The sequence below is a fragment of the Pezoporus wallicus genome, unplaced genomic scaffold, assembly GCF_028554395.1.
Source record: "Pezoporus wallicus isolate ANWC-B61680 ecotype Strahan unplaced genomic scaffold, APGP_CSIRO_Pwel_v1 contig_8394, whole genome shotgun sequence".
Lineage (NCBI taxonomy): Eukaryota > Metazoa > Chordata > Aves > Psittaciformes > Psittacidae > Pezoporus > Pezoporus wallicus.
The window spans coordinates 407,424-431,907 of NW_026641658.1; the positions used below are offsets into that span (position 1 = coordinate 407,424).

Below are 24,484 nucleotides of genomic sequence, written 5' to 3' on the forward strand. Positions count from 1 at the left end.
TTAAATATAAATGTTAAAGTATCTCTTGCTCTTTAGCGTTTTAACTTCTGGCTACTATACATTTGGTGCCTGTAGGGACTTGAGTTGCAGGAGGCCTTGTGGAGTAGAAGCATTTGGCTTTGGCAGTAGGTCCTTAGGATTGTGCCAGTCTTGAGATGGCTACAAGCAATCCTTATTAGCCTCAGCAGGTATGACCTGACTTTAAGATTTTGTCACTTGGTGCAATTTCAAATTCACAGATGATCTAGGAGAAAGCTGTATGTCATGGAAAACTAATGCCAAGAATGCAACTTCTCACTGAATCAGAAGTACGCATCTTTCATATGTACTTGCACAAGCTTCTTCCCCTTTCCTTCTCTCAAAAACAAAGAGAAGAGAAATTACTTAATGGTTCAGTTACAGAAAAAAACAGGATGAAAGGCAAGTAGTAGACAAAAAAAGCAGTTGAACATATAAAATAGTTAAGATTTCTCTTTTTTTTTTTGGTTGTTGTTGTTCCAATTTGATCCAGGTTATTTTTCTAAAGGTTTTCTTTTTACTGCTGGGGCAGCAACCATTTAACTGTGTCTAGAAACCTAAGAGAAGGCAAAACTACACAAGTTTAAAAGAAAAATATCTTTTTTTTTCCTCAGATTTAAAGTTATTATTTAAAATACTTGATTGGATGCCTAGGTAGTAAATATTGCTGAGCAAATATTCTGCCATGCAAGTGCCCAGTTTGTGTAACTGAAAAGGTTAATGAAGTGGTTTTTAGTTAAGTAATGGTTCCAGACAATTTGGCTACTGGATGAAATGATCAAGGGAAGCTGCTTGGGTCTGTGCATGAGCAAATATAGTATTAGACTGCTGCTGCTTGAAAGGAAGGTGGTGAAACTGAATAGGAAAGCATCAGAAAGCTTTGCTTGTTAAGAGGGAACGAGACAGCTGGAGACAGTATGGAGGAATACTATGGAATATTCTGTTTCCTGTTTTGTATAAGTATCACATATGCATGGTGCCATCCAAGGAGTGATAAATGACTTTGCTTATTTCTACTTAGAACATTTTGAGAACAATAAAAGCAGAATTGCACTGCTGTGTAGTCTCATTGTATCAGAGTTTCTTCAAGGAATCATGAAAAACAGATGTTGAGGGCAAATGGTGGCCTTGTGGTCCTGGTACACTTTAAGACAGAAAACTGTTTTTCTTTTCAGGGAGAGGTGACTTTTTTTTTAAGGCTTGTAAAATCTCAAAAGTGTTATGCTGGACTCCGCAATAATAAACATCGGTTCTGCCTCTAATTTCTATATATAATTATTAATGATATAGAAACATAAATCAAAGTCTTTGAAGGCACTTGTGGAAAAAAGAATAAACAGCCTAGGGAAATTTAATTTATTTTTTTTTATTCTATGTTAAAAAAGCTCAGAGAATTACAGCATCTCAAAATCCAGAGAGCGTGCTTGAAAATTGGATGTAAGCTGGGACCTACATTTCAGTTGAAGTCATGCGAGTGAAAACTAGTTCTGTCAGCTCAGATGTTCCGAGATGTCCCATAGAGACCCTAAAGCTTGATATAAATAAAAACCTATTTCCTAAAATGGTCTAGGTCTGTAAAACTGGGGTTTCTTGCAGGTCAGAAGTGCTTTCCAAAAAAAGCTGTGGAGCTGTCTTGATTCTAATCAGTGCTGTTCCCCTTCACTTTTCATGATTAATTAGTTGGTTGTTTTTTAATTTTGAAAATATTCTGTTACTCTGCCAGTTTGCTGGCAGGTACTAAGCGCTCTAGCTGAAGTTACATGGTTTTCAATATATGTAAGCTCACTTTGGGATATCTAGCATTCGAGGGGCGGGAAAACATTCTCACAGGTCTGGCTATTACAAGGTGCTTAGTTCTATGGTGCTACAAATCTGTTGTTATAAATACTTGGTTTTGAAAACTCTTCTCATAAAATATAATATTTGTGAATTAGAATGTTCAGTGCAATAATGAGAATTGTCCTATACTACCTTGGGATGGTTCAGAGGGCAGTGCTTATTATTTCTAATACTGTTTTGAGCATCAGAGACTTCTTTCCCTGATTAGTTCTGCCTGTACTGATGGGTCCTTTTTAGATTTCATGTAAATTCCCCTGAAGACTGTACATCATGCTCTTTCTTTTTATGGAGATTATAAGAATTTCAGATGGTGGTTGCTCAGAGGTCTAATTGTTTTGTTGAAAATTTTGCAGAGGCAAAAGTATATTTACTGATATGCAAAAACCAACAGAAATTCTCTTTTTTGCCTGCAATTATTTATACATTGTCCACAATATAAGAAACTCTAAGGTCCCTGTGCACTTTAACAATTGTCATTTGACCTTACTCAGACTTTGAGCAATAGCTTTCATGCCTTTTATGATGAAGTGATCGAGGCTTCCATATAAAATAACAAGCTTTTAAAGGAAAATCTTCTAAGTTACATGCAGAAGGCATCAAAGAGGCTTTGGGTTCTACTAAAGATGGAAGTGATATTAAAAGTAAACAGAAATTCTTGATTTCTATTTTTAGTGGTTTTCATTACATGAAATACAGCATGAATATACAACACTAAGCCGGAACTGTTTTAAAATAAGAGATGTATTTTCACCCACTAATATTTTAGCTTCTGTTAAAATATGGAATATCTGTGTGGCAATTCTGTTTGTGGGTTTAGTAAATTGTACCAACGATATTAGTAATATTTTGGTCCCTTTATATTGCTTTTTATCTCTGATAATACTCAGAAACTTTATAAATGTATTAGTGTTATGAATAAAGAGATGGAAAAATGGAAGACTAAACCATTCAGCAATGGAAGGGGTTAGTGACAGAGTCTCAGTGGACTCCCAGTCCTGTAATCTCTTACTGTGGCTCAACAGCTCTCTATGAACCTCTGTGGACTAAATAGTAAATTGAGAAAAAACAAACATTGCACCCATTGAGTACAAATTACTACACTGCTCTGTAGCAAGGAGTAGGCTTGCAGGCAAGTATCCTTGCTAGTTTTGTGCAGTAATAAACTGCATGAAGATACCAAATAATGAGGTTACTCTTGTTAATGAAATAGACTAGAGCATGGAAAAACTTTGGAGCTTCAGGAGCCTGTCTGTTCTTTGGGAAAATTTGATTATGCGTCTAGTGATTTTTGAGTAATAATAGATGATAACTGGAGAAGTATTGAAGAGAAAACAAAAGAAGAAAATATCGTGGAATAAATTCATAAAGTTTCTTTATATTGGGAAATATAAATTTCTGAGGTGCCATCATTTGGATTATATGTCAGTATAACGTGGGTATCTTTCTTGTTCTGCTTTTATTCTATTTCATGTTTTTGAAATTTCATCACATAACAGCACATAGTGAAATATTCATAGGTAGATTTTCTGGGATGAGTTTCTCACTCCTGCCTTTTAATCAGCATAGTTTTGTGCTTTGCATCATGACAGTGCATTCCACATTGTAGGAATTACCTGAAGACCTATCTGAGCAACACTGCTGATCAGTATTTCAAAACTGAGAAATGCTCAATTGGAAGTACTAGCAGCTGAAATCCTTTATATGAAAAATCTCCTAAGAACAGCCTAAGAGTTGTACAGACATTGTCACCCCTGTACAGGTATTTTGCCACAACACTTGAGGCTGTTTTTCATTTTGGAATGACAGCAGTTCTACTTCGATGTTAACTTACAGTTTCTGAAAATGAGGCAGACTCCAGTGCTCTATGTGAAACTCCTGTACTGGGATGTTGATATTAACATTTAAACCATGCATGCTGATAATATGGTAATTACTGCTGAGCAAAATGGCATGTAACTATAATCACAGGCTCAGAGCAAATTCAGAGTTTGCTATCTTGATGAGAGGAAAAAAAGAAAGAGGACAGTTCTGCAGAAAAAAGAAATGCTTCAAGGAATATTTATGTCATCCAAACTGACAGAAACTGCGCTTTTGAAATTGTTTTGAGTAAAATCAGGCTCGAGGAAGTGGGTCCGTTTGGATCATATCCAGTAGATAAATCTTCTGTTTAGAACAGTGTTGGGACCAACCCCTTCACAACATCTCTCATGCTATTCTTACAGTCATAGAGAGCAAACTAAAAAGCATTTTTTCTGGAGATTCATTACCAGAAGATTCAGGGTTCTGTTGAATGCTGCATAGGCTCCCTATACCTACTATAAATTGGCAAAAAGGATTTGATATCTGGCTACTTTATGGCAAGTTGGTTTTCTATTTTCATGCAAATATAATACAAACTATACTAATAGTTCATATACTAATTCGCAATTACTGATAGAGCTGTTACCTTGCATACAGTTTACTACTGTTTTGTTTTGCTTTTTTTCCCATTTAATTTAATTTCCCCTTTGTTAAATGCCATGTCAGATGGCATTTAACATCAAGCCTTTACTCTAGTTTCTAGTGTTAAGCCTTTTTGTTCAACAGAAAAGCCAGTGAGGAGTTTGAATATGTAATATACTACACTACATCGTTATTAGTTTTATTTGCTAAGGTAGAAGGTAAATTTTATGAGGTGTAAAGACTACATTTAACCTGAAAAAATAATATCCTATAAACTCATGAAAGGTAATGAGGCTATTAATTTCTAGTTTTTTAGTCTTACAGTTTCATAAACACAAACATGTCTGTCATTTTGAATAAATACATGCCAGTTGTTCAACTGTTGTTAGTTTCATGTATAGTTAAAAAGTATCAATTTAGCTTTTAGTATTTGATTTTGTTTGTATCTTCTGTTATCTGTGTTCATTTCTATATGTAATATATATAATTTCAGGCCAATGTCTATAAATCTGTGGGAAATAGTGTGAGGACAGGGGAAATATGATTCCTTCAAGGAAACATTCAGTAAATTTAAAATGGAAATGAAAAAAAAATAGTAGATGATTTGGTAATTTGGCAATAAAGTGCATTATTTAAAATAAAACAAGTTCTTCATAGAATCGTAGAATGTTTTAGGTTGGAAGGGACCTTAAAGATCATATAGCTTCAACCCCCCTAGATTACGTTGCTCAAAGTCCCATGCAGCTTGCCCTTGAAAACTTCCAGGGACTGGGCAGTTACAACTTCTCAGGGCAACCTGTTCAGTGCCTCACCACCCTTAAAGGGAGGAATTTCTTTCAAATGTCTAATCTAAATGTATTATCTTCCAGTTTAAGGCCATGCCCCCTTGTCCTTTAGCTACAGGCCCTTGTATAAAATTCCTCTCTAGCTTTCTTGTAGGCCCCTTTAGGTACTTGAAGGCTGCTCTAAGGTCTCCTTGGAGCCTTCTCTTCTCCAGGCTGAACAAGTCCAGCTCTCAGCCTGTCTTCATACGAGAGGTGTTCCAGCCCTCTGATCGTCTTTGTGGCCCTTCTCTGGACTTGCTTGGTCAGGCCCGTGTCTTTACACTTGGGGCCCCAGATTTGAATACAGTACTACAGGTGAGATCTCACAAGACCAGAGCAGAGGGGCAGGATCACCGCCCTTGACCTGCTGGTCATGCTCCTTTTGATGCAGCCCAGGATATGGTTGGCTTTCTGGGCTGCAAGCGCACACTGCTGGGTCATTTTGAGCTTCTCATCAACCAACACACCCAAGTTTTTACCCCTCAGGGCTGGTCTCGCTCCATTCTCTGCCCAGCCTGTATTTGTGCTTCTGATTGTGCCGACCCAGATGCAAGACCTTGCACTTGGCCTTGTTGATCTTCAGGAGGTTTGCATTGGCCCATCTCTCCAGCCTGTCAAGGTCCCTCTGGATGGCATTCCTTCCCTCCAGCAGGTTGACTACCCCACACAGCTTGGTGTCATCAGCAAACCTGCTGAAGGTGCGCTCAGCCCTACTGTCCACGTTGCTGACAAAGATGTTAAACAGTGCCAGTCCCAGTACTGACCCCTGAGGATCACCGGCTGTCACTGGTGTCCACTTGGTCGTTGAGCTGTTGACCACAACTCTTTGCATGCAGCCAATTCCTTATATACCAAATGGTCCATCTGTCAGATCTATGCCTCTCTACTTTACAGGCAAGGATGTCATGAGAGACAATTTCAAATCAGAATGATTTGGGTTGGAAAGGACCTTAACATCATCTAGTTCCAAGCCCCTGCCATGGGCAGGGACACCTCAGATTGGACCATGTAACCCAAGACTCTGCCCAACCCAACCCTGAAGACTGCCAAGTATTGAGCATTTACCACTCTTTGGGCAACCCATTCCAGTGCCTCACCACTCTCACTGTAAAGAACTTACTCCTTTCATCTAACAACTGCACCTGCTTCAGTTTAAACCCATTATCCGTTGTCCTATCACTACAGTCCCCTATGAAGAGCCCCTCTCCAGCATCGTTGTAGGCTCCCTTCAGATACTGGAAGGTTGCTATGAGGTCTTTGTGCTTCTCTTCTCCATGTTGAATGGCCCTAATTTTCTCAGCCCATCTTCATATGGGAGATGCTCAAGCCTCCTATCATCCTTTGTGGCCCTCCTCTGGACTTGTTCCAACAGTTCCATGTCTTTTTTATGTTGAGGACACCAACCTGCACACAGTACTCCAGGTGAGGTCTCACGAGAGCAGAGCAGAGGGGCAGGATCACCTTCCTCAATCTGCTGGTCATGTTCCTTTTGATGCAGCCCCAGAACAATAGTTGCTTTCTGGGCTGTGAGTGCACGCTGGTTGCTCATGTTAAGTTTCTCATCATCCAACACCCTCAAGTCCTTCTCCACAGGGCTGCTTTGAATAACTTCTCTGCCCAACTTGTAGCTGTGCCTAGGATTACCCCAACTCAGGTGCAGGACCTTTTGCTTCGCTCTGTTGAACTTCATGAGGTTGGAATTGGCCCATCTCAAGTGTGTCAAGGTCCCTCTGGATGGCATTCCTTCCCTCCAGTGTATCAACCAAACCACACAGCTTGGTGTCATTGGCAAACTTGCTGACTGTGAATCAATCCCACTGTCCATGTTGCCGAGAAAGATGTTGAACAGGATCAGTCCCAACATTGATCCTTGAGGGACACCACTCGTTACCAGTCTCCGTTTGGACATTGAGCTGTTGAACACAGCTCTTCGCCTGCAGCCATCCAGCCAATTCTTTATCCACTGAGTGATCCATTCATCAAGTTTTATGTTGCTCCAGTTTAGAGACAAGGATGTCATGCGGGACAGTGTTGAATGCTTTGCACAAGTCCAGGTAGATGACATCAACTGCTTTGGCCCTATGCATCAGTTCCGTAGCCCCATCATAGAAGGCCACCAGATTGGTCAGGCAGGATTTCCTGTTAGTGAAGCCGTGTTGGCTGTCACAAACCACCTAGTTGTTTTTCATGTGCCTTAGCATGCCTTTCAGGATTATATTCTCCATGATCCCTTCTTGAAAATGGAGGTTATATTTCCCTTTTTCCAGTTGTCAAATGCTTTGCACAAGTCCAGGTAGATGATGACCGTCATCCCTTAACCACCAGGCACCAAGGTGAGACAGACTAACCTGTAGTTCCCTGGGTCTTGTTTTTTGTGGGTTTTTTTTTTCTTTGTAAAAACGGGGCTATATTTCCCCTTTTCCAATCAGCAGGAACTTCACTGCACTGCCACAGCTTCACAACATGATGGATAATAGCTTGGCAACTTTGTTAGCCAGTTCCCTTGGGGCTCATTAATGCATCTTCTCAGGTCCCATGGACTTGTGTAACTTCAGGTTCCATAAATGGCCTTGAACCTGGTCTTCCCTTACAACAGTTCTTCATTCTCCCAGTAGCTGCCTTTCCCTGCCACAACTTGGGCAGTGTGGCTGGAGCAGTTGCTGGTGAAGACTGAGGCAAAAAAGTTGTTGTGTAACTCAACCTTTTCCTTATCATAGTAACCAGGTCTCCTGTTTCCTTCCAGAGAGGTCCTGTATTTTTCCTTAGTCTACCTTTCATGGCCAACATACCTAGAGAAGTTTTAGTTGTTGCCCTTGACATCCCTGAACAGATTTAATTTTATCAGGGCAATAGCTTTCCTAACCTGATCCCTGGCTGCTCAGACAATTTCTCCGTGTTCCTCCCAGGTGACCTCTCCTTGCTGCCGCCCTGCGAAGGCTCCTTTTTGTACTGGAGTTTCTCCAAGAGCTCCTTGTGAATTAGATAAAACGCAGAGAGTAGAGCTGGTATACCTTACTACTTTGACAGCCTTACTGTACACAGTTGGTGTATTTAGTGTTTTCTGTTAAAACAGTTAATAAAAAAAAACACAACAAAACCTGTGAAAACTAAACTGGTTTTGATAAGGCAATTTTTGGCAACATAACTGTTTGTGTGAGCCTGATTGATAGTTGGCAAACTGACAGAATATAAGGGGTCACAATAAACAGAGATAGACTCAGTAAAAGTTAGAAGCAGAATCTTTTTGGGATCACAAACAGCATCAAGAGCAGGGTGTGTTGAATCAAAATAGGTGATGGCAAGCAGCTTGTTGAAGGTCGGTAGTCAGCAAGGTTATGGAGAAAGGGGAAAATGAGTATATGAAGAGCCCAGTATTTGATGCTGTTAGGTTAGATGTAATGTTCTGAAGACAGAGAATGTATTTGTGGAGCTGAGTAGAGCCTATGTAAAAACATGTGCTTACTTTGAAGATAAAATCTCAGTGTGTGGCAGGAGCAAGAGCTAATAAGGTCTCATGATGTGTAAACAGAGGGATTAGGTATAAATCAAGAGAGATAATGTTACTCTGCTGTAAATCTCTAATAAGACTGCAGTTGGCATATTGTGTCCTGTGCTGGACTTGGAGACTCAAAAAAAAAACAACCCAAACAGGTTATTTTGATCCCTGAAAGGTAGGAAGAAGGCAAGAAGATTATCTAAGGATTAGAACGTTTGTCCTGTGTGAGAAGATCTGAACAACTTTGCATGCTTAACCTCATAAGATGTCAAGTGAAGGGAGAGTTGATTACTGTCAGTAAATGCTTACTGGGGCCCTGCTGAGACCTGGAAGGCAGGTGGATGCAAAAAGCAGCAGCTCTGTGGAGTGAGCAGCTGTGAGGGCCTTGTGTCTATCATAAATTTACGATGTGCATTAAAAAGGAGTTTCTCTTCAATGCAGCAAGGCTGCACCTTATTAATAGTAGCTGAAGAACTGAAGTGGCTGCACCCAGGCAGTGCTGACATATGAAAGCAAAAAAAATCATATTGTTGTTTATTCCAGTAAGCTTTCAGCTGAGCCTGAAATTGAGAAATTTGGCTGAATAAAGACCGATAATGAAACTATGATGGACTTTATTCACTGTGAAGGGGTCACATTTTCATCTGAAATGTATTACAGGATACGACATTTACAAAGCACATGCTTGTAACTTATTGGATTCACATAAAGATAACAAGATTACTTCTTAACTGTGATTCTAGATAGTCTTTTTCTGTAGGTCATCAGAAGCACTGTTTAATATCAGCAATCTGTAAGGACAAACTCTGACTAACAAAAAGATCCTCTGGTAGAGAAGGAGGATGCCTAGCATGTTGGAAGGGAAAGCTCATAGATCAGAGAAATACTGCAGTAATCTATGGCAAACCTGCCCAATAACAATAAAATGATTAAAAGATCTGACTGGGCATCTGTCTGGCTCATTGTGTTAGGAAGTGCATAGGTGCATATTTTTGCTAGCGCGCGGTCAACATGTAATGCAGCTTTTATCAGCTGCTGTTCTAAATAACCTAAAACAGTTAGGTGCGGTGCGTAGCTACCATCAGTGAGTATTCATTGGAAACCTTCTGTTTTGACAGCAGAACTTTTGCTTTAAAAGTATTTCTGATTTCACATGTTAGTGTGACTGTTCACTATTGAATCTTAGTTACTTATGATTTCTTTAACCTACAGAACAAGTAGAATTTAGCAGAGCTTCTTTTTCTTTTCCTGAGCCATGGAGATTATTTTAGGAGCTGACAACTTATTATTTTGTTTAGAAAATCAATGTTGGCTAGTGTTCAGAAGCGCAATATTCCTGGGTTCTATCACTTTTGGGAAAAACACAAGGCTATTAGCCAATATTACATTGTGCTTGTCACTAGAGAGTAAGCGCAGATTAGTAAATGTGCATATAAATATATATATTAACATTTTATTTTATAGAATAGAGTGAAATTAGTTTATAGATTAATTAATAATATATTTATTTTATAGAATAGAGTGAAATTTACTTACAGGAGTATCTTACTAAGTTTCTGTCTGGGTAAGGTGAGCAATTCACCTACATTCTTTGGCAGTCAAGAAATTTTTGTACTGGTTTGTAATCAAACTTCTTTTGTGGTGTAGGGCTGTGGGAGGAAGGACCTTTGCCACTTAGAGTCCTGGTATAATAAATAGCTAAGCACTACATTTTTCAGTTGTCCCAGCCTGAGGTATCAATGCTTTGTTCTCTGAAGCTCTACTGAAGAAAAATGAAATGTTTTCTTGAAGTGAAAAAAAAAAAACCAAAAAATGAGGAAGGTGTTTGTTATTGATTTTATCAGGACATTGTGTTCTGTTTCTATAATTTCAGAGTTTTCCAAATCACACTGAATATATTGGTTTGAATATCTAAAATGATGTTGTTATATTTATTTTAGATGAACTTGCAAATTCATCAGAAACCCGATTGTCCTTGGAAGATCTCTTCAGAAAAGAGTTCATAGTTCATAATCCAGAAGCCAAATGGATTAATGGTAGGTGTATAATCTTTCATGTAACTTGAAATCAGGTAATAGTTTTGAGTGTTGTATATCCTGGCTCTGAGAAGGAATCAGTTAAAATTTCAGACTCTCTTGAAATTGGCCAGTGTCCCAGTTTTCCTTGTAAGTTCTAAATCATATCTACTTCATTAATTTTTGAAGTGGCTTTCTAATTTTAAAGCTCCATCTAGTAGAAGCTCACTAAAGTTTTCTGTTTATACTACTGACTCACTTTGAAGCAGAGTTGAATTGTTTTTAAGAACTAGATCTTGTTTATGGATTCACAAAAAGATCTATTCATAAAATTGTTCTACTAGTATCAGAACTTTGTGGTTCTCCACATCTAGTGTGGATTCTTAAATATTTATGTGTATTCGTATAGCTGTATTTTATTTACTTTATGTAATTGTATTTAATACTCTACTTTCTTCAGTGATTTATAAATGGTATGCAGATTCCCAAAGAATTTGTGTAACAGTTGTAATGTAAAAAAGAATACAAATTCAAACTAGTTCTTTCAACTCACTGAACTTTTCTCTTGGTCATATGGGTTGTTCACATTCTTTCTTTTTGCAAGAAATGCAGAAGTAACAACAGCAACCATCTCTTTTCTGTCCTTATAGTTGGATCTTTGTATTACTCCAGGTGTTAATAAAAGGAATAACAATAGGCTTTGTGCAAAACAGAGTATGTTAAGGGGTGCTCTATGTAAGGTAGGAGTTTGGAAGTTTGGTGACTGCATATGTAAATCCAGAATAGCTTTGCACAGGAAGTAAAAATCCAATTATATTAATCAACTATGGTCTTACGTGATAACTAGAAGGTGTTCTTCATTTGTAGGAAGCTATATGATTCATTCAGTTATTGCTTTATGAAATAAATTTCAAAGAAGAAATGGTTCTAAGAAGAGTAAGTTCATTTAAAAAAAAAAAAAAAAGGCTAAAAGGGAGAAAAATAAATAAAACATGGAGTTTGCGGAATTTTTAACTCTATTCTGCAGCTTGTGATAAGATAAAAGCTTCCTTTAAGAGTTTTCCAGATGTGGTAAAAAGAAATGTAGAATTTGGTGCTAAAATCCTGCATGGATACAGGTTTCTTTTGTGCTCTTCAAAATCCATGTTAGGAAACTCATATTGGGGAAGATAATTTTACCAGTATCATGCAAAAAACAGAGATCATAAGCAGTCAACTCTAAAAGCTGTGAGATTGTACAGTTATGACCTTTTCCATTTATTGAAAATAATATTAGAAACATTGTTTAATAAAGAAAGGTGCTGTGTTATATTGGCAGTACAGTTGTACTAATATCCAGTCTTTCTGCAGATTTTCTCAGCCAATATGAGAACTCCTAAGCTTGCAGTTAGGTGTTTTCCTGTGTTTATCTGTGAAAGAAGCAATAAAGTCCAGGGGTACAAAAAAAAAAAAAGGAAAGAATGGACATTTTCTGATTAGAATGTGTGTGTGGAAACTGGGCAAAAAGTGGTGAAAATGGAGGATTTTAGTAATCATTTAGTATGTTTGATAAACATAGAAACTTATGTATCATTATTTTGGTGGGTTTTTTTGTTTTTTTTTGTTTTTTCTTTTTGCATTTATTTTGAAAATTCCCAGTATGGTCAATGAAATCAGCATCTTGGATAATAAACAAAATGAGGAGGAGTCTTGCAAAGCAACATTTCTGCTTCCTGCTTCTAGTTTTATTTTTAAAATTTAGGATTAAGATTATATTTTCTTTCCTGTCATGGTAACGTCGCAGTGGTGGCATTATATGCATGGAGAATGAAATATATAATTTAGGATTCAGCATTAAATACTGTGGAGCTGCAGGGAAGCATTTGGCACTTTCTTTGGATATTGGCAGAGTAAGTGGACTCTCTACTGGAAGATTTTAGCCAAAAATAAGTAGCTACTTACTACTACTCTTTGCTTCTCTTGGGATAGCATAATTTGTATCCATCTGAAAGTTTTATCATCTTGACTTAATGGTAAGGGATGGGAATAAGAGATTGAAAAAGTAATTCATGCTGTAAGCAGTTTCTGCAGGGTCTAGAGAATACTTTGTGGAAAAAATCACTGATTTAAGGATTTCAAGTGCTAGATGGATCACTGTGTTCTTAGGTAAGGTGTAGTATTTAACCTCTGCCATTTAATTAAACTTTCTATGCTGATGTTTGAATTTCTTAGATGTTTCTCAAAAGCAATGTTATTTCTTCCTTGTTTGCAAGTTCCTCCACCACAAAAATCGTCCCCACATAGTTATTTCTAGTCTACTCTTTAATAAGAAAAGCTCTTACATACAGATGTCTTTACAGTCCATTTCCTTTTCTGCTTGAAACTGAGTCCACAATATTATGTGCTTGCCACCAAAGTTAATAACTATGTAAATGCTTGAAGCTGCAGGGGAAATGTTGTCTTTTATCCGAGATAATCAGCTGTTGCCAAAGAAAAGAAAAATTTTGAGCTAGTTTTAAAGTGACAAAATGTATTCACAATTAATGTAATTGGAAGAAGTATCTATACAGGTATCTTTCAGATTTCTTTCACCCTTTTTTTTCTTTTTCTTTTTTTTTTTTTAATGGGGATTTTTTGTTTTTTGGTTTTCTTTTTTGGTGTTTTATTTCAAAGACGGGTTTGTGGGTTTGTTTTTGTTTGGTTAGGTTTTTTGTGGTTTTTGTTTTTTCTTTTTAAACCTTGCTTGGATTTTTTACTTTTTTTTTTGTAAAATTTGCAAACTGAAAAAAGAAAATACAGATGATGGCTAGTATTTTTCTTGCAAATAATAACTTTGTAGCTTACTAAACTTTTTCAATTATAAATCTGAGCACTTCAACTGTATTTAAAAGGTCATGGTGGAGAGTATGCGCAACCATCAATTCCTTTAATCCATGTCAGTCTGAAAGTGTTTGGTTTCAGGATGCCTTCCAGTTTCTCGGCATAGTTTCAAAGATGTTAAATGAGAGAACATCTTCCCTTAGCATTATTGATCTTCAGGTTTTCTAACAGAAGGTGGGAATTTAAAATGCTGCTAGTGAACAATAAAAGTACTTAGATCTGACAGCACATTACTACTGCTAAGGGCTTTGCATTATGTGGCAAAATGGATTGGTTTATTTAAGTACAAAACCGCAATGTAGTTTAACGTATCCAGAGTAATTAAGTTTAACAGAGTTAAACTTCCCCTATGCTTTCCCTTGCAAAAAAAAAAAAAAATCTTTTAAAGAGACTTACTGTGTCTCATATTGTTCCTGTCTTGGATTCTGACCATTTTTCAACAAGGACCAGTCAGTGCTTCAGGTTGAGAACAGCATCTCATGTCATGATCACACTTTGCTTTAGGACCAGGTTGCATGCATGCTAGTACAGAGAGTGCGTTTAATGGAAGATGACAACAAATGTATCATTGTATTAGTTGTTCATAAACAATGACAATATGAGCAGTCTGAAGCTGGATCTTTGAACCATACTGAAGCATTTTTTCAGGATGTTTTCTTAATTTCTATTAAATTACTTAGAAATATGTATGCTGGCCTGTGAGAAATACTGAGGGCTCAGAAGTTTTGCAGTCTAATCTCTAGATCTTTGGTAGTGTGCTTGTGTCTCTTATTACCAGGGACTCTGGCTGTTAATGACAATGAAATTCAGAATCTTTGCCCATATTCCTTTGGTGAATATGGCTGTTACTGTTTGGATAATCTTTGCTAACCTTTACTGTATGTGATAGAGTACATTGACTCCTTGTTTGTGTTCTGTTAGATGGGTATATAGTCAACACAATTATGAAAATTTTCATAGATTTGAATGAAAAGGTGTTGGAGAATGACCTGAAGTCTGAAATGATGGCCTGCTGCAGTCTGTGCCCTGGAATCCTGTCTTGTGCTAAAGCTCAGCAAATCACCTGAATAGGTTCCTATGTGCTTCATGGAACCAGGAAAGATGTAGGCATCTGCTGAGGGTTGTAAAGTGTTTTCCTGAGATTGTGAGAAAATTAAATATTTCTGTCTTTCCTGCCTCTGGAGCACCTGTTTGTTACCCTTGGAACACCATGTCACAGGAAAAGTGTAGGGTAACATGTATGGCTGGGCAGCATCACATCTCTTCAGGCAAACACAGTGCTGCTGATGCAATAATTAAAGATTTTGGAGCAGTGAGGGAGAGGACTGGGAAGGTGGCAGGTGCCAGTGCAGGAGGAAGGGCTTCCAGTAGCGCTTCAGGGAGGGGAGTGATCTTTGAGAGGGCAAGATGTGATAGCAGAGATTTCCTTATCCTGTAGGACTCTACAAAACATGCTCATCTCACAAGCAGCATCCTTGTCTGCCTTTGGGAGGAAGAGAGAAAATAAGGAAGTCATTTGGAAGTCAGAAGCAGTAGGGAAGGAAGACCTTTGTGTCAAGGGAAAGGACATGGAGGGGATAAGGTGGAAAGCTGTGTTTTGAGAAGGGTTTCCTGCCTCATATGGAAGCTGCATTTTCTTTAAGTATCAGTCTTTTTTCCTGACTCCCTGTGCCATGTCAGACAGGAGGTGCTAATCCATACTCTGTGTCTCGAGCAGACGGCTGCTGGGGCAGGTTGCTGTCGCTGGCAAACTGCCACCCTGCTGCCTGCCGAACTGGTGGCTGCTGCTGGAGGCGGGTGGCTGCTGCCCTGTCCATGGAGGAATTGCAGCTCCCTGCTAAAGAAGGACTGCGTATGTTTGTGGAGGGCAGGCAGACACAGGGAGGCGGTTGGTGCTCACATCGTCTGCTGCAGATGGCACAGATAACCCTAAAATAGTTGGGGGTAGGTTCGTCCCTTGAAGTCATCCTGGTGAACACAATTCTATTCTCCAACTAATCAGAGGGAGTATAAATGCACCATTTTGATGAGAGATTTTTGGTGAAAATGTGCATTTGTGCCTATTTCTTCTTTTGTAAAAGCCTGTTTTTTTGCAGTGAGGTTTATAACATACAGCAAAAAATCTTAGATTGTGTTGGCAGTCTCAACAGGTATAACATTTTAGGATTTAGTTTCTAAAAGCAAATAATTTTTCATGTAGATATGTTTTCAAGCCAAAAACTCTTCAGTACCTTTTATTTTCCCCCTTTTTACAGTTTTAATGTGTTTGTTGTTTCTTTTTTTGTAGATCATAATAAAACACTCTATCCCAAGTCAGAAATATTTTCACTTTTGAGAGTGGTGCCTTGAGAACAGCATCAAAGCAAAAGATGTCTGGTTTTGTTTTAACTCAGGTTCTTGTATTTACTTGTTTTTAGTTTTTATATTGGTCCTAAATTTCCTGTATTAGCTTCAGCTTTCATTTTCTGAGTAATATTTACTAGTTCTGATGTGAGCATCTTTATTTCATATTTAGTTTCACGCATCGATTTTATCAGCATGGAGTTAAAAAGAATGGGTGATGCCTGCCCTTTTGAAAATCTGTGAAACCAAGGCACTGGTTTATGGAGAAAACCCCTCTTCCCCCTTCACATTTTATTTTGCAAACATTTATAGTGTTTAGTAGAGTAGTGGGGTTTTGTGGTTTTCTTTTTTTTTTCACTATATTTTATTTTATTTTAATTTAATTTTATTTTTTTACTTTTTTATTAAGAAGGAAATATTAAACCATTTTTGCTTTACAGTTAAACAGTCAGTCACTTCACTGCAATAGACTATGTATTAGCAAAGAAAATATTACCTGGCTGAAAAAGTATTATTAGTTCTTACGACATGTTTGGTTTCCTTAAAGAGCAAATGGGACAGTTTGCTCTTTAAGACAAAAAGAGACAGTGGCTTCATGTGGATTTAACTGTGGTTGTTCCTAGCACCTTTCGGACACTGTGCACTGCCTTTACCATCCAGGGATGAAATGTGTAGACAGTGGCCTTTTCTTGAGCTTGTGTTTTCCTTGAGTCTGTGTTGGCTCTTGTGTATTCTGAAAATTAAATTAAAAAAAATGATTCTGGGAAACCTGGATTAAAGATGGTAGAAATTGGTTTAAAAATTGTGGATGATAAAAATGGAAATGGTTTGGAAGCTCAGCACATGGTACCACATATGCCAATTTCGTGCACAAAACCATTGTTTAAAATACTTGACGGTTTTTAAAGAAAGCTTTTCCTGTGCAAATGAGGCAAATATGAACTTTATTTATTAAAGCTGAGCATATAATGATTGCCAGTAAATATGGGCCAAGTTTAAGAAGTCAGTCCATCACTGATATAAAAGAAGGCAGATTCTGCTCCAGAAAGTTGTTGCTGGGTTGGAATCAATAAACAGAGAACTACCTCTATTAGAATTGCTCATCTATATATGTTGGCATTACTCTTGTCATTTACGGTGGATATTAAGAGTGAAGTCTTATATTTTTTTTCCCCATCCCTTAATGAGATGATAGTCTGAAGTGGTAAGACTGGAGCGCAGTTATTGCATGCAAGTGCATTTTCACTGTACCAGGAACTGTATGTATATGGTGCCTCACATATTTAGGTTGTAATAAGATGCATTAATGCTCTGTCAGGGACTTGGTCAGAAGTGAAGAGAGGTGTATTCAATGGTGCTCTTGCCATCTCTCCATATAGCTTTCATTATTTATCTGAATCTGTAGCTCTGCAGAGCCTGAAGCTAAAAACCAGGCCAGGCAATATTTTTGTTGCCTGTAGTTCAGTGTGAAGGGTTCATTTCTGAAAGGCAGAAGGTGGTTAGACTTTGATTCCCTGTGCAGGGAAAAGCAGCACATAGAAGAGCAAGTGAAAAAACAGATCCTAGATAGCGCTCTAATCTGTGGAGGCTTTTAGCTAAAAGTCATCTATCATAAAAGTCTAGCAGTGGTGTGAATTACACACCCAGTTTTTGCCAAGTCTTAAGACTACGTTTTGGAAAATCCCTAGAACATTTGGAAAGATATATATGGTGTCTCTAGGCTGGCTGAAATTTCTCTCAGAAACTGCTAAAAAGGGAAATAAAAGTTTTGATTGGTACTGTTCCACTGATTTATTAAATAATTTCTTAAATAATTTAATGTTGTGGAATGGTTGGAATGATTTAATTCTGTCATTAGGGAATTGCAAGTATAGGAGTTTGAGGCTGCACCTGCACTGATGCTGAAGACTTCCCTACAATCCAGCTGTTGATGGGTAATTGGTCATTCAGGCTAAGCTTGTGAGGTAGCCAGGTTTGATACCAGGCACGATGTGCTTTCTTGAGTCTTTCAGTGCAGGAACTGTGGCTTCTCAAACAATGGCCAAACTTTTTAATTTAGGAAGGATTTTGATTTTCTTGTTTGTTTAGGTTTGTGGTTTGTTTTTTTTTTCTGTGTTTTTTTTTTTTTTATTTTTGGTTGTTTTTGTTTTTGATTGGTTGCTTGGTTGGTTGGTTTTGAAAAATCTTTTTTGGAGAGAGCGTTAAGTTTAGGTACAGTAGGTCTTTGGTTTTGTTTTCTTTGCATTTCTCCTGTTAAATAATGAATTTGTTTTTAAATATTTCATATGAAGACTGCATGTAAAACAGAAGATAAATACTGTGAGGTGCCTAAAGATACAAAAGCATTAGGTTGAACATAAAAGAGAAACTGAAGAAAATTATTTTTAACTAGCATTGCAAATAAGAAAGCATGAAATGATTTGGGTTGCAGCTGTGCGTGAATGTATACACACCCTTAAAAACCAGTATGGGAAAAAGCCTATATTTTTACGTCTGCATGAAAGTGGAGATTTCATCCAACTTCTCTTAAGGCTTTATCAGGAAAAAAAAGATGGTCTTTTTTCATCAATAATCATTATCACAAAGTAATACTAACTTTCTTCCATGGAGCAGAGGTTGTGCCTCAGAGTGCCTCAGATTCAGGTACTTGTTCGGGTGAGTGGATCTCACCAGTACAGATGTCCTAGCAGCTGTGGGACACTCGCTAGGATTGTAGCAGAGCTCTCCCCTGTGAGCAGAAGGCTAGAGGATTACTGTTCCTTTGATCCTCTGATTCTCCACCCTGGTGGGATGAGCAGTTGGATAGCCTGCTACTCAGGAAGGTGTTTTGTTCCCCTCATTAAAATTCTTTGTTTCATCGGCTGTAACACAGTAGAATTTTTCCCTCAATTATTTTTTCCTCTAGACTGTATGCAGCCTAGCCTTTAAATAATGCTTAGTGGCTATTTTAACTGATGTCCCATGCTTGTCCACGCTATTAGAATAAACTGCATGGACTATTTTTTCTGCTCTAATATCGATGTCTCTAAGGTACCCATGACTTGCTTAGAAGTAGTCTTGGGTAATTTCTGCTGAGATTAACTATGTTAAGCCCCATTGCTACATCAACACTCATGCCAGTGGTAATGATTCTTAACAAGCACTAAATTAACTTGTGTCACCACTGTATTTTGTAAGTTACTTCTTAATGCACCTTCACCAATATTCTTTGTACATTAATACAGTATTGCATTAGTTGTGACCTCTACACTGTCTTGTAGCTGTCTTCACTTCTGCATTACCATTATTGATTGCGAAATTTTTGGGTCTGGAGTTTTTCACTTGACATTTTGTACTTCTTCCATAGAGTACCTGAAATTTATTTCCTGATTTTTATTTTTTTTTTTTTAATGGAGGATGAAATCCACATATCGAGTTATAAGTTAAGAAAAAATGAAACCAAGTATTCTAACCTAGTGGAAGATCAAACTACCTATTGCTACCTTTAGTCAAAAATACAGCTAATTATTGCAGTGCTTCTTAAAATATGTCCCTGTAGATTTTTTTTACTTATTCCACATCCCAAAGCATTAAGAATTTAACAAAGATAACAATATACTTGCACTCTGCCTGTGTAAATGTTTTCTAAGTATCTGTTGCATAAGGTATTGTATTTTGAAAAAGGTTGGTAGAATGTTTTGCATTTTCCAAGCCATATTTATAGATACTAGCCTTTTGTTGAAGGGTTAAGTACACCAATTCAGTATGTGAACCTCTAGGAAAGCGGACCAGACACTTAATAAATCTTAGTTCTCCCTGTTTGTTGAAGCAGAAATCTCCTGAGTGTAGTGCATATACTAAGGTTACTATGCTGGTTACCATAGCAATGTCCATAAAAGACTGAGACCTTTTCTCAGTAATACACTTTTGACTAAGAAAGCAGTCCTTAATATGATGAACAAGTATAAACTGCATGTGCTACATCATTACTCTTAGGATGCTATTCTACTACATAACCAGACCTGAACAGTGGATTGTGAGTTTTGGAACGGTAACAGATGGTGGGTGCTATACAACAGATTTGTGAGTTCCCCTCCAGAATGCCACACTTTTTCCTGTTATACATAAATGCTTCAGAGATGTAAGTGTTCATGCATCACCAAGTTTATATATGCATCAAGACTAAGCTTTTCATCCTGTGCCTCCTCGTTTTGTTTTCCCTACGTATCAGCACTGCCCCTGAGCAGAATGGTACCTGTTGCCCAGCTGGAGCCGTAATCCTTTCATCATGGGTTGGATCTGTAGACCTGTTAACTTTTCGTTTGGAAGCTGCTATTTATGCTTGCAGCTGGTTTTATGGTCCTTCTTACAGGCTCATTTAAGTCAACTCTAATTTGCTCATCAGCAATTTGATTCTCTTCAAAGGAATGCTGTGCAGGGGGGAGATACAATTCAGTCGTATCTGTATGCAGCAGTGTTGTTGGACAATTCTGCCTAGTTTCCATTTGCGTAAACCAAATCCTTTTAATTTTCTTCAGTTTTCTTACTTATTTGTCTAAATACATAGTACTTTTAAGAAACGCTAAGTTGTGTTTTGTGGCAGATGAGTAAGCTGTATGGTGTTTAAAACAGTTATCTTTAAACCCCAAAGCTTTACATTTCTACTCCTTATCTTTTGTTGTCTGTTAGGTTTTTTTTTATCCTGAATTAAGAGGTAGTAAAAGGAGTGGTTTTCTGTATTGCTCAAATGCTTACATAATAGATCCATAAAAATTGCATTTTTAAAGCATACATGTATCCGTGGACGTACATTTAAGTATATTTCCCTTTTACTCTTTCTTTTTTTCTCTTTAATTGATTCCATTGTGTATTGTCTGATTTTTCTTTTCTTGTTCAAATGGCAGATTTCAGAGACACTGACTCTTCCTTGCCATTCATTAGTTTCCCTGGTTTGTTTTCTGTGCCATGTGTTATTTTTATTGAATGTATGAACTGATCTGCTGCCTCTGTCTGGCACTGGAGTGTCAAGAAAGTTCAGACACACAGAAATGAGTACCAGGCCAAGGTTATTCTTCATGTGAAAATGTGGTTGATACTTCAACAATTTTGCTTGATATCTCTCTCAGTGTGATGGAAAAGGACTTTTTTTTTTAGTATGTTTGGGAAAGTGGATATTTCTATCTATACTTAGATCATATTTTTAGAATTCTGTTCAGTGTATCAGTTCTGTGAAATTCTCCCACAAAGTGTTTGTGTTGACCCAGGAGGGGATGACCCAGGTATTAGACAGTTTTGATTCAAATGGCAACCTGTTGAGTTTTGGACCTATTCCTTTTATGTACATCAGGATTAGAGGGGAAAGGCTGTGGAGGGAGAAATCTATAGAGTAAAAAACAAGTAACAACAAAAATGTAATGAGAAAAAAAGAAAACAATTGGGTACAGAGAAAGAAGAGGCAGGAGCAGGAAAGAGAAATGAAGGGACAGTCCAATAGTGAGCACAGAGGCCTCTGTTAGTGCTCTGTCAGTGCCACAGGACGTATGTGTTTCCCGTTAAGGATGTCTTTATTCTATAACTCCAGATAGGTTCTGGGAGGTGTCCTGGGTTCAGCAGTAGCAGTCATTTTTTCTCCTTCTTAGTAGCTGATGCAGTGCTGTGTTTTTGACTTTCGGCCTGGGAACAGCACTGATAACACCGATGGTTTTCGTTACTGCTCAAATGTTTAGTCTGATCAAGGACTTTGTGAATCTCATGCTCTGCCAGGGAGGAAGAGAAGCAGGGAGGAAGCAGAGACGGGACACCTGACCCAAACTAGCCAAAGAGGTATTCCACAGCACAGCACGTCATGTCTGAGATGTAACTGGGAGTTACCCAGAAGGGCTACATCTCTGCCAGGGTCAGGCTGGATACTATCGGTTAGCAGGTGGTATTGTATTCTTTTCCCTTGTTATTTCCCTTATCATTATTATTATTGGTGGTAGCAGTAGTGATTTGTATTATACCTTAGTTATTGGACTGTTCTTGTCTCAACCCATGGGTGTTTCATTCATTCAATTCTCCTTCCTATGCCTCCAGGAGCAGGGGGAAGAAAGGATGGAGGGGAATACACTGCGTGGTTCTGATTTATGGCCTGGGTATAAACCACAATAGAGGACAAGCAGAGGCAGTGAAAATTTCCACTTAGTCATAGTGTTTTGGATCTTTGAGAGACAACAGCTGGCCTTAGTGATGAGCAGGAGATGCAAGGCTGATGCTAAAGGCACTTACGTGATGTCACTCATGTGGGTAGTCCCAGAACTGGACAAAAGCCAGACTGTTGCCCTAACCTTGCTCATACAGTGGTTGAAGAGTATCCGGTGGCATGACCTGCCTGGCCATTTTGACCATTTTGTCTGGCCAGAAGTTATGCTTTACAGTTTTACCTATGTCTTTAGAATCATAGGATAGTTTGGGTTGGAAGGGACCTTCAAAGGTCATCTAGTCCAGTCCCCCTTGAAGTGATCAGGGAGATCCTCAACTAGATCTTGTTGCCCAGAACCACATCCAGCCTGGCGTTGGTGTGTCCTGGAATATCCTGGAAGGGATAGCACATCTGCCACCTCTCTGGGCAACTTGCTCTGGTATTTTATGACCCTAAGTGTAAAAATTTTTTCCTCACATTGATGTGTAAACTGTGGTGAGAACAAAAGTGCTATTAACTTTAAATTACTATACTTTTTCAGTCTGATTTAATTGCAATTTTAATTTATTGTTGCAGAAATCAAATGTGGCCCCCACACTGTCTGTATGAGACTGTAGAATCGAGATGAACCAGAGGCAACTTGGTATTTGCTTGTTTATCCAATCTGACAAAGTTTCTATGCAATTAGTGTGAGATATTTGCCAACTAGTAACCATCATAGCAACCGTGTATTGTTTTGCCAAGTCAGTAAAAGTAGATTGATTTTGATCCATTAATAGGCTATACAAACCCATAGCCTCTCTAGTGATATAATTAAGGAAATTTTGTTAAAATAAGATTATTAAAACAGGACTGGGAGAAGCAATCAGAATTTAGATACTGGCCTCCCATGTTGAGAGTGATTTAACTTTAGTGCAGTTTTTGCTGAGATTTTCTATGGTATTTTTCTTCTCAGGGGAAAAAAAAAAAATCACCTCTTTAGTTTTGAGAGGGTTTTTTATACATAGTTGAGTACTTACTCATGAATGAAGACTACCTAGTTTATCAAGTGCTTCAAAGGGACACGTGGAGTGTGCTTTCTGTACTTGCAGCCTACCTTAGGCATATGACTGAGAAAATTTCTGTGTATGGAATATTGATTGTTTTGTTCAGCGTGCAGATCTGTGAATTGCAATTTCAAAGTAAAAATTGAAAGTTCTTGAAAAACTTTAAAAATGTGGCCATGAAAACCCAGGAGTTTACAGTCCTCATTGTAAGTAACAGCAAAATAAATATTAGGCAGACAATTAAATCTCTTCTATTGCAGGACAGGCACTACATGAGAATTAGTTGTAATAGCTTCAAAAGTAATACTTATTGACCCCATCCTAGAGCACCCACCTCTAGGATAAGAAGGCAGCTTCTGTTATTTTAATTCTTAGTCGTGGAGTCTTGTCTTCCAGTATGGGTCTGTTAATGCTGTAATGATGATTCAGATATTTGTGTATTTGCTCCTGGGATCTCAATTGAGACAGCTCATCTGTAACGGTCACTGGGCTGCTCTCAGGTCATGATTAATTTTTCAGGTACTGTGGGCAAAAGTTAAATTCAGAGTGACAGTTATGGTTGGCTGAGGATATTTTTGTCAGATCTGATGATTTTTTTTTTTAATAGTCCTCACTTGAAAGTTTTGTATGAAGCAGTGTTTCTGTAGAACTTTTGTGAGAGAGGTTTAAATAATTTACTTCAGCTCTTTCACATTTTGGATAATGTGATTTTTTTTTTTTTTTCTTCAATGTTGAAATATTTAGGATAATTATTTTATGTTGACATTTCGCTGTTATTTTAATGTATTCTATATTGTGCACACTATTCATGTGAAAATGCTACAATTTGGTGTTATCAGATTAAACAGTTTAACATTTAAAACCAAGTATTTACATGTAATATATTTGAAATTCTGAGGAATCTTTTCTTAAAAACAAAAAAACCCACCAAACAAATCCAAACAAATAAAATGACAAGAACCCCCACCCCCCACCCCCCCAATAACAAACAAAACCAATTCCAGATAAGTTTTTTTCCTTAATTTGGAATAAAAATGCTTGCAGTCTTCAATATTTTGTTTTCTGGTAATCTGTGTGGGCAGTTTAGGGAAGGAGGCTGTAAGCCATATTACCGGTTACAGCTCCAAACCACCATATAAATTACGCAAACTTTGGTGTCATGTTCCACTAACGGAAATCAGTTGCAGAGTGAAAATTACGACCTGCAGCATTTCCATTGATTCCTGATGGATTCCAGATGTATACAGTTGTGGAAATTACTTCTGTTACGAGATATTACAATGGCAGATGCTAGTTACTTGTTTTCTGGGTAACTGCACTTGTCATGAAATTTATATAAGTTATGAATTTTTATCTTTTTTGCTTTCATATGCAGCATTGTACCTTGTCCTCCTAGAGGCAAGGACTCACTGTTCTTGCTAGTCCTTTTTTTTAGCAGTTTA

General features: G+C 37.8%; 1 protein-coding gene across 2 annotated transcripts in view; it reads left to right on the forward strand.

The window, feature by feature from the left end:
• Window positions 1-24,484, forward strand: part of DPP10 (dipeptidyl peptidase like 10) — a 563,994-nt gene that overhangs the window by 320,899 nt on the left and 218,611 nt on the right. For both annotated transcript variants that reach the window (XM_057424792.1, XM_057424790.1), the window contains exon 3: window positions 10,560-10,655. In XM_057424792.1, coding sequence (XP_057280775.1) covers window positions 10,560-10,655 — 96 coding nt within the window. The remainder of the gene's footprint in view (window positions 1-10,559; window positions 10,656-24,484) is intronic.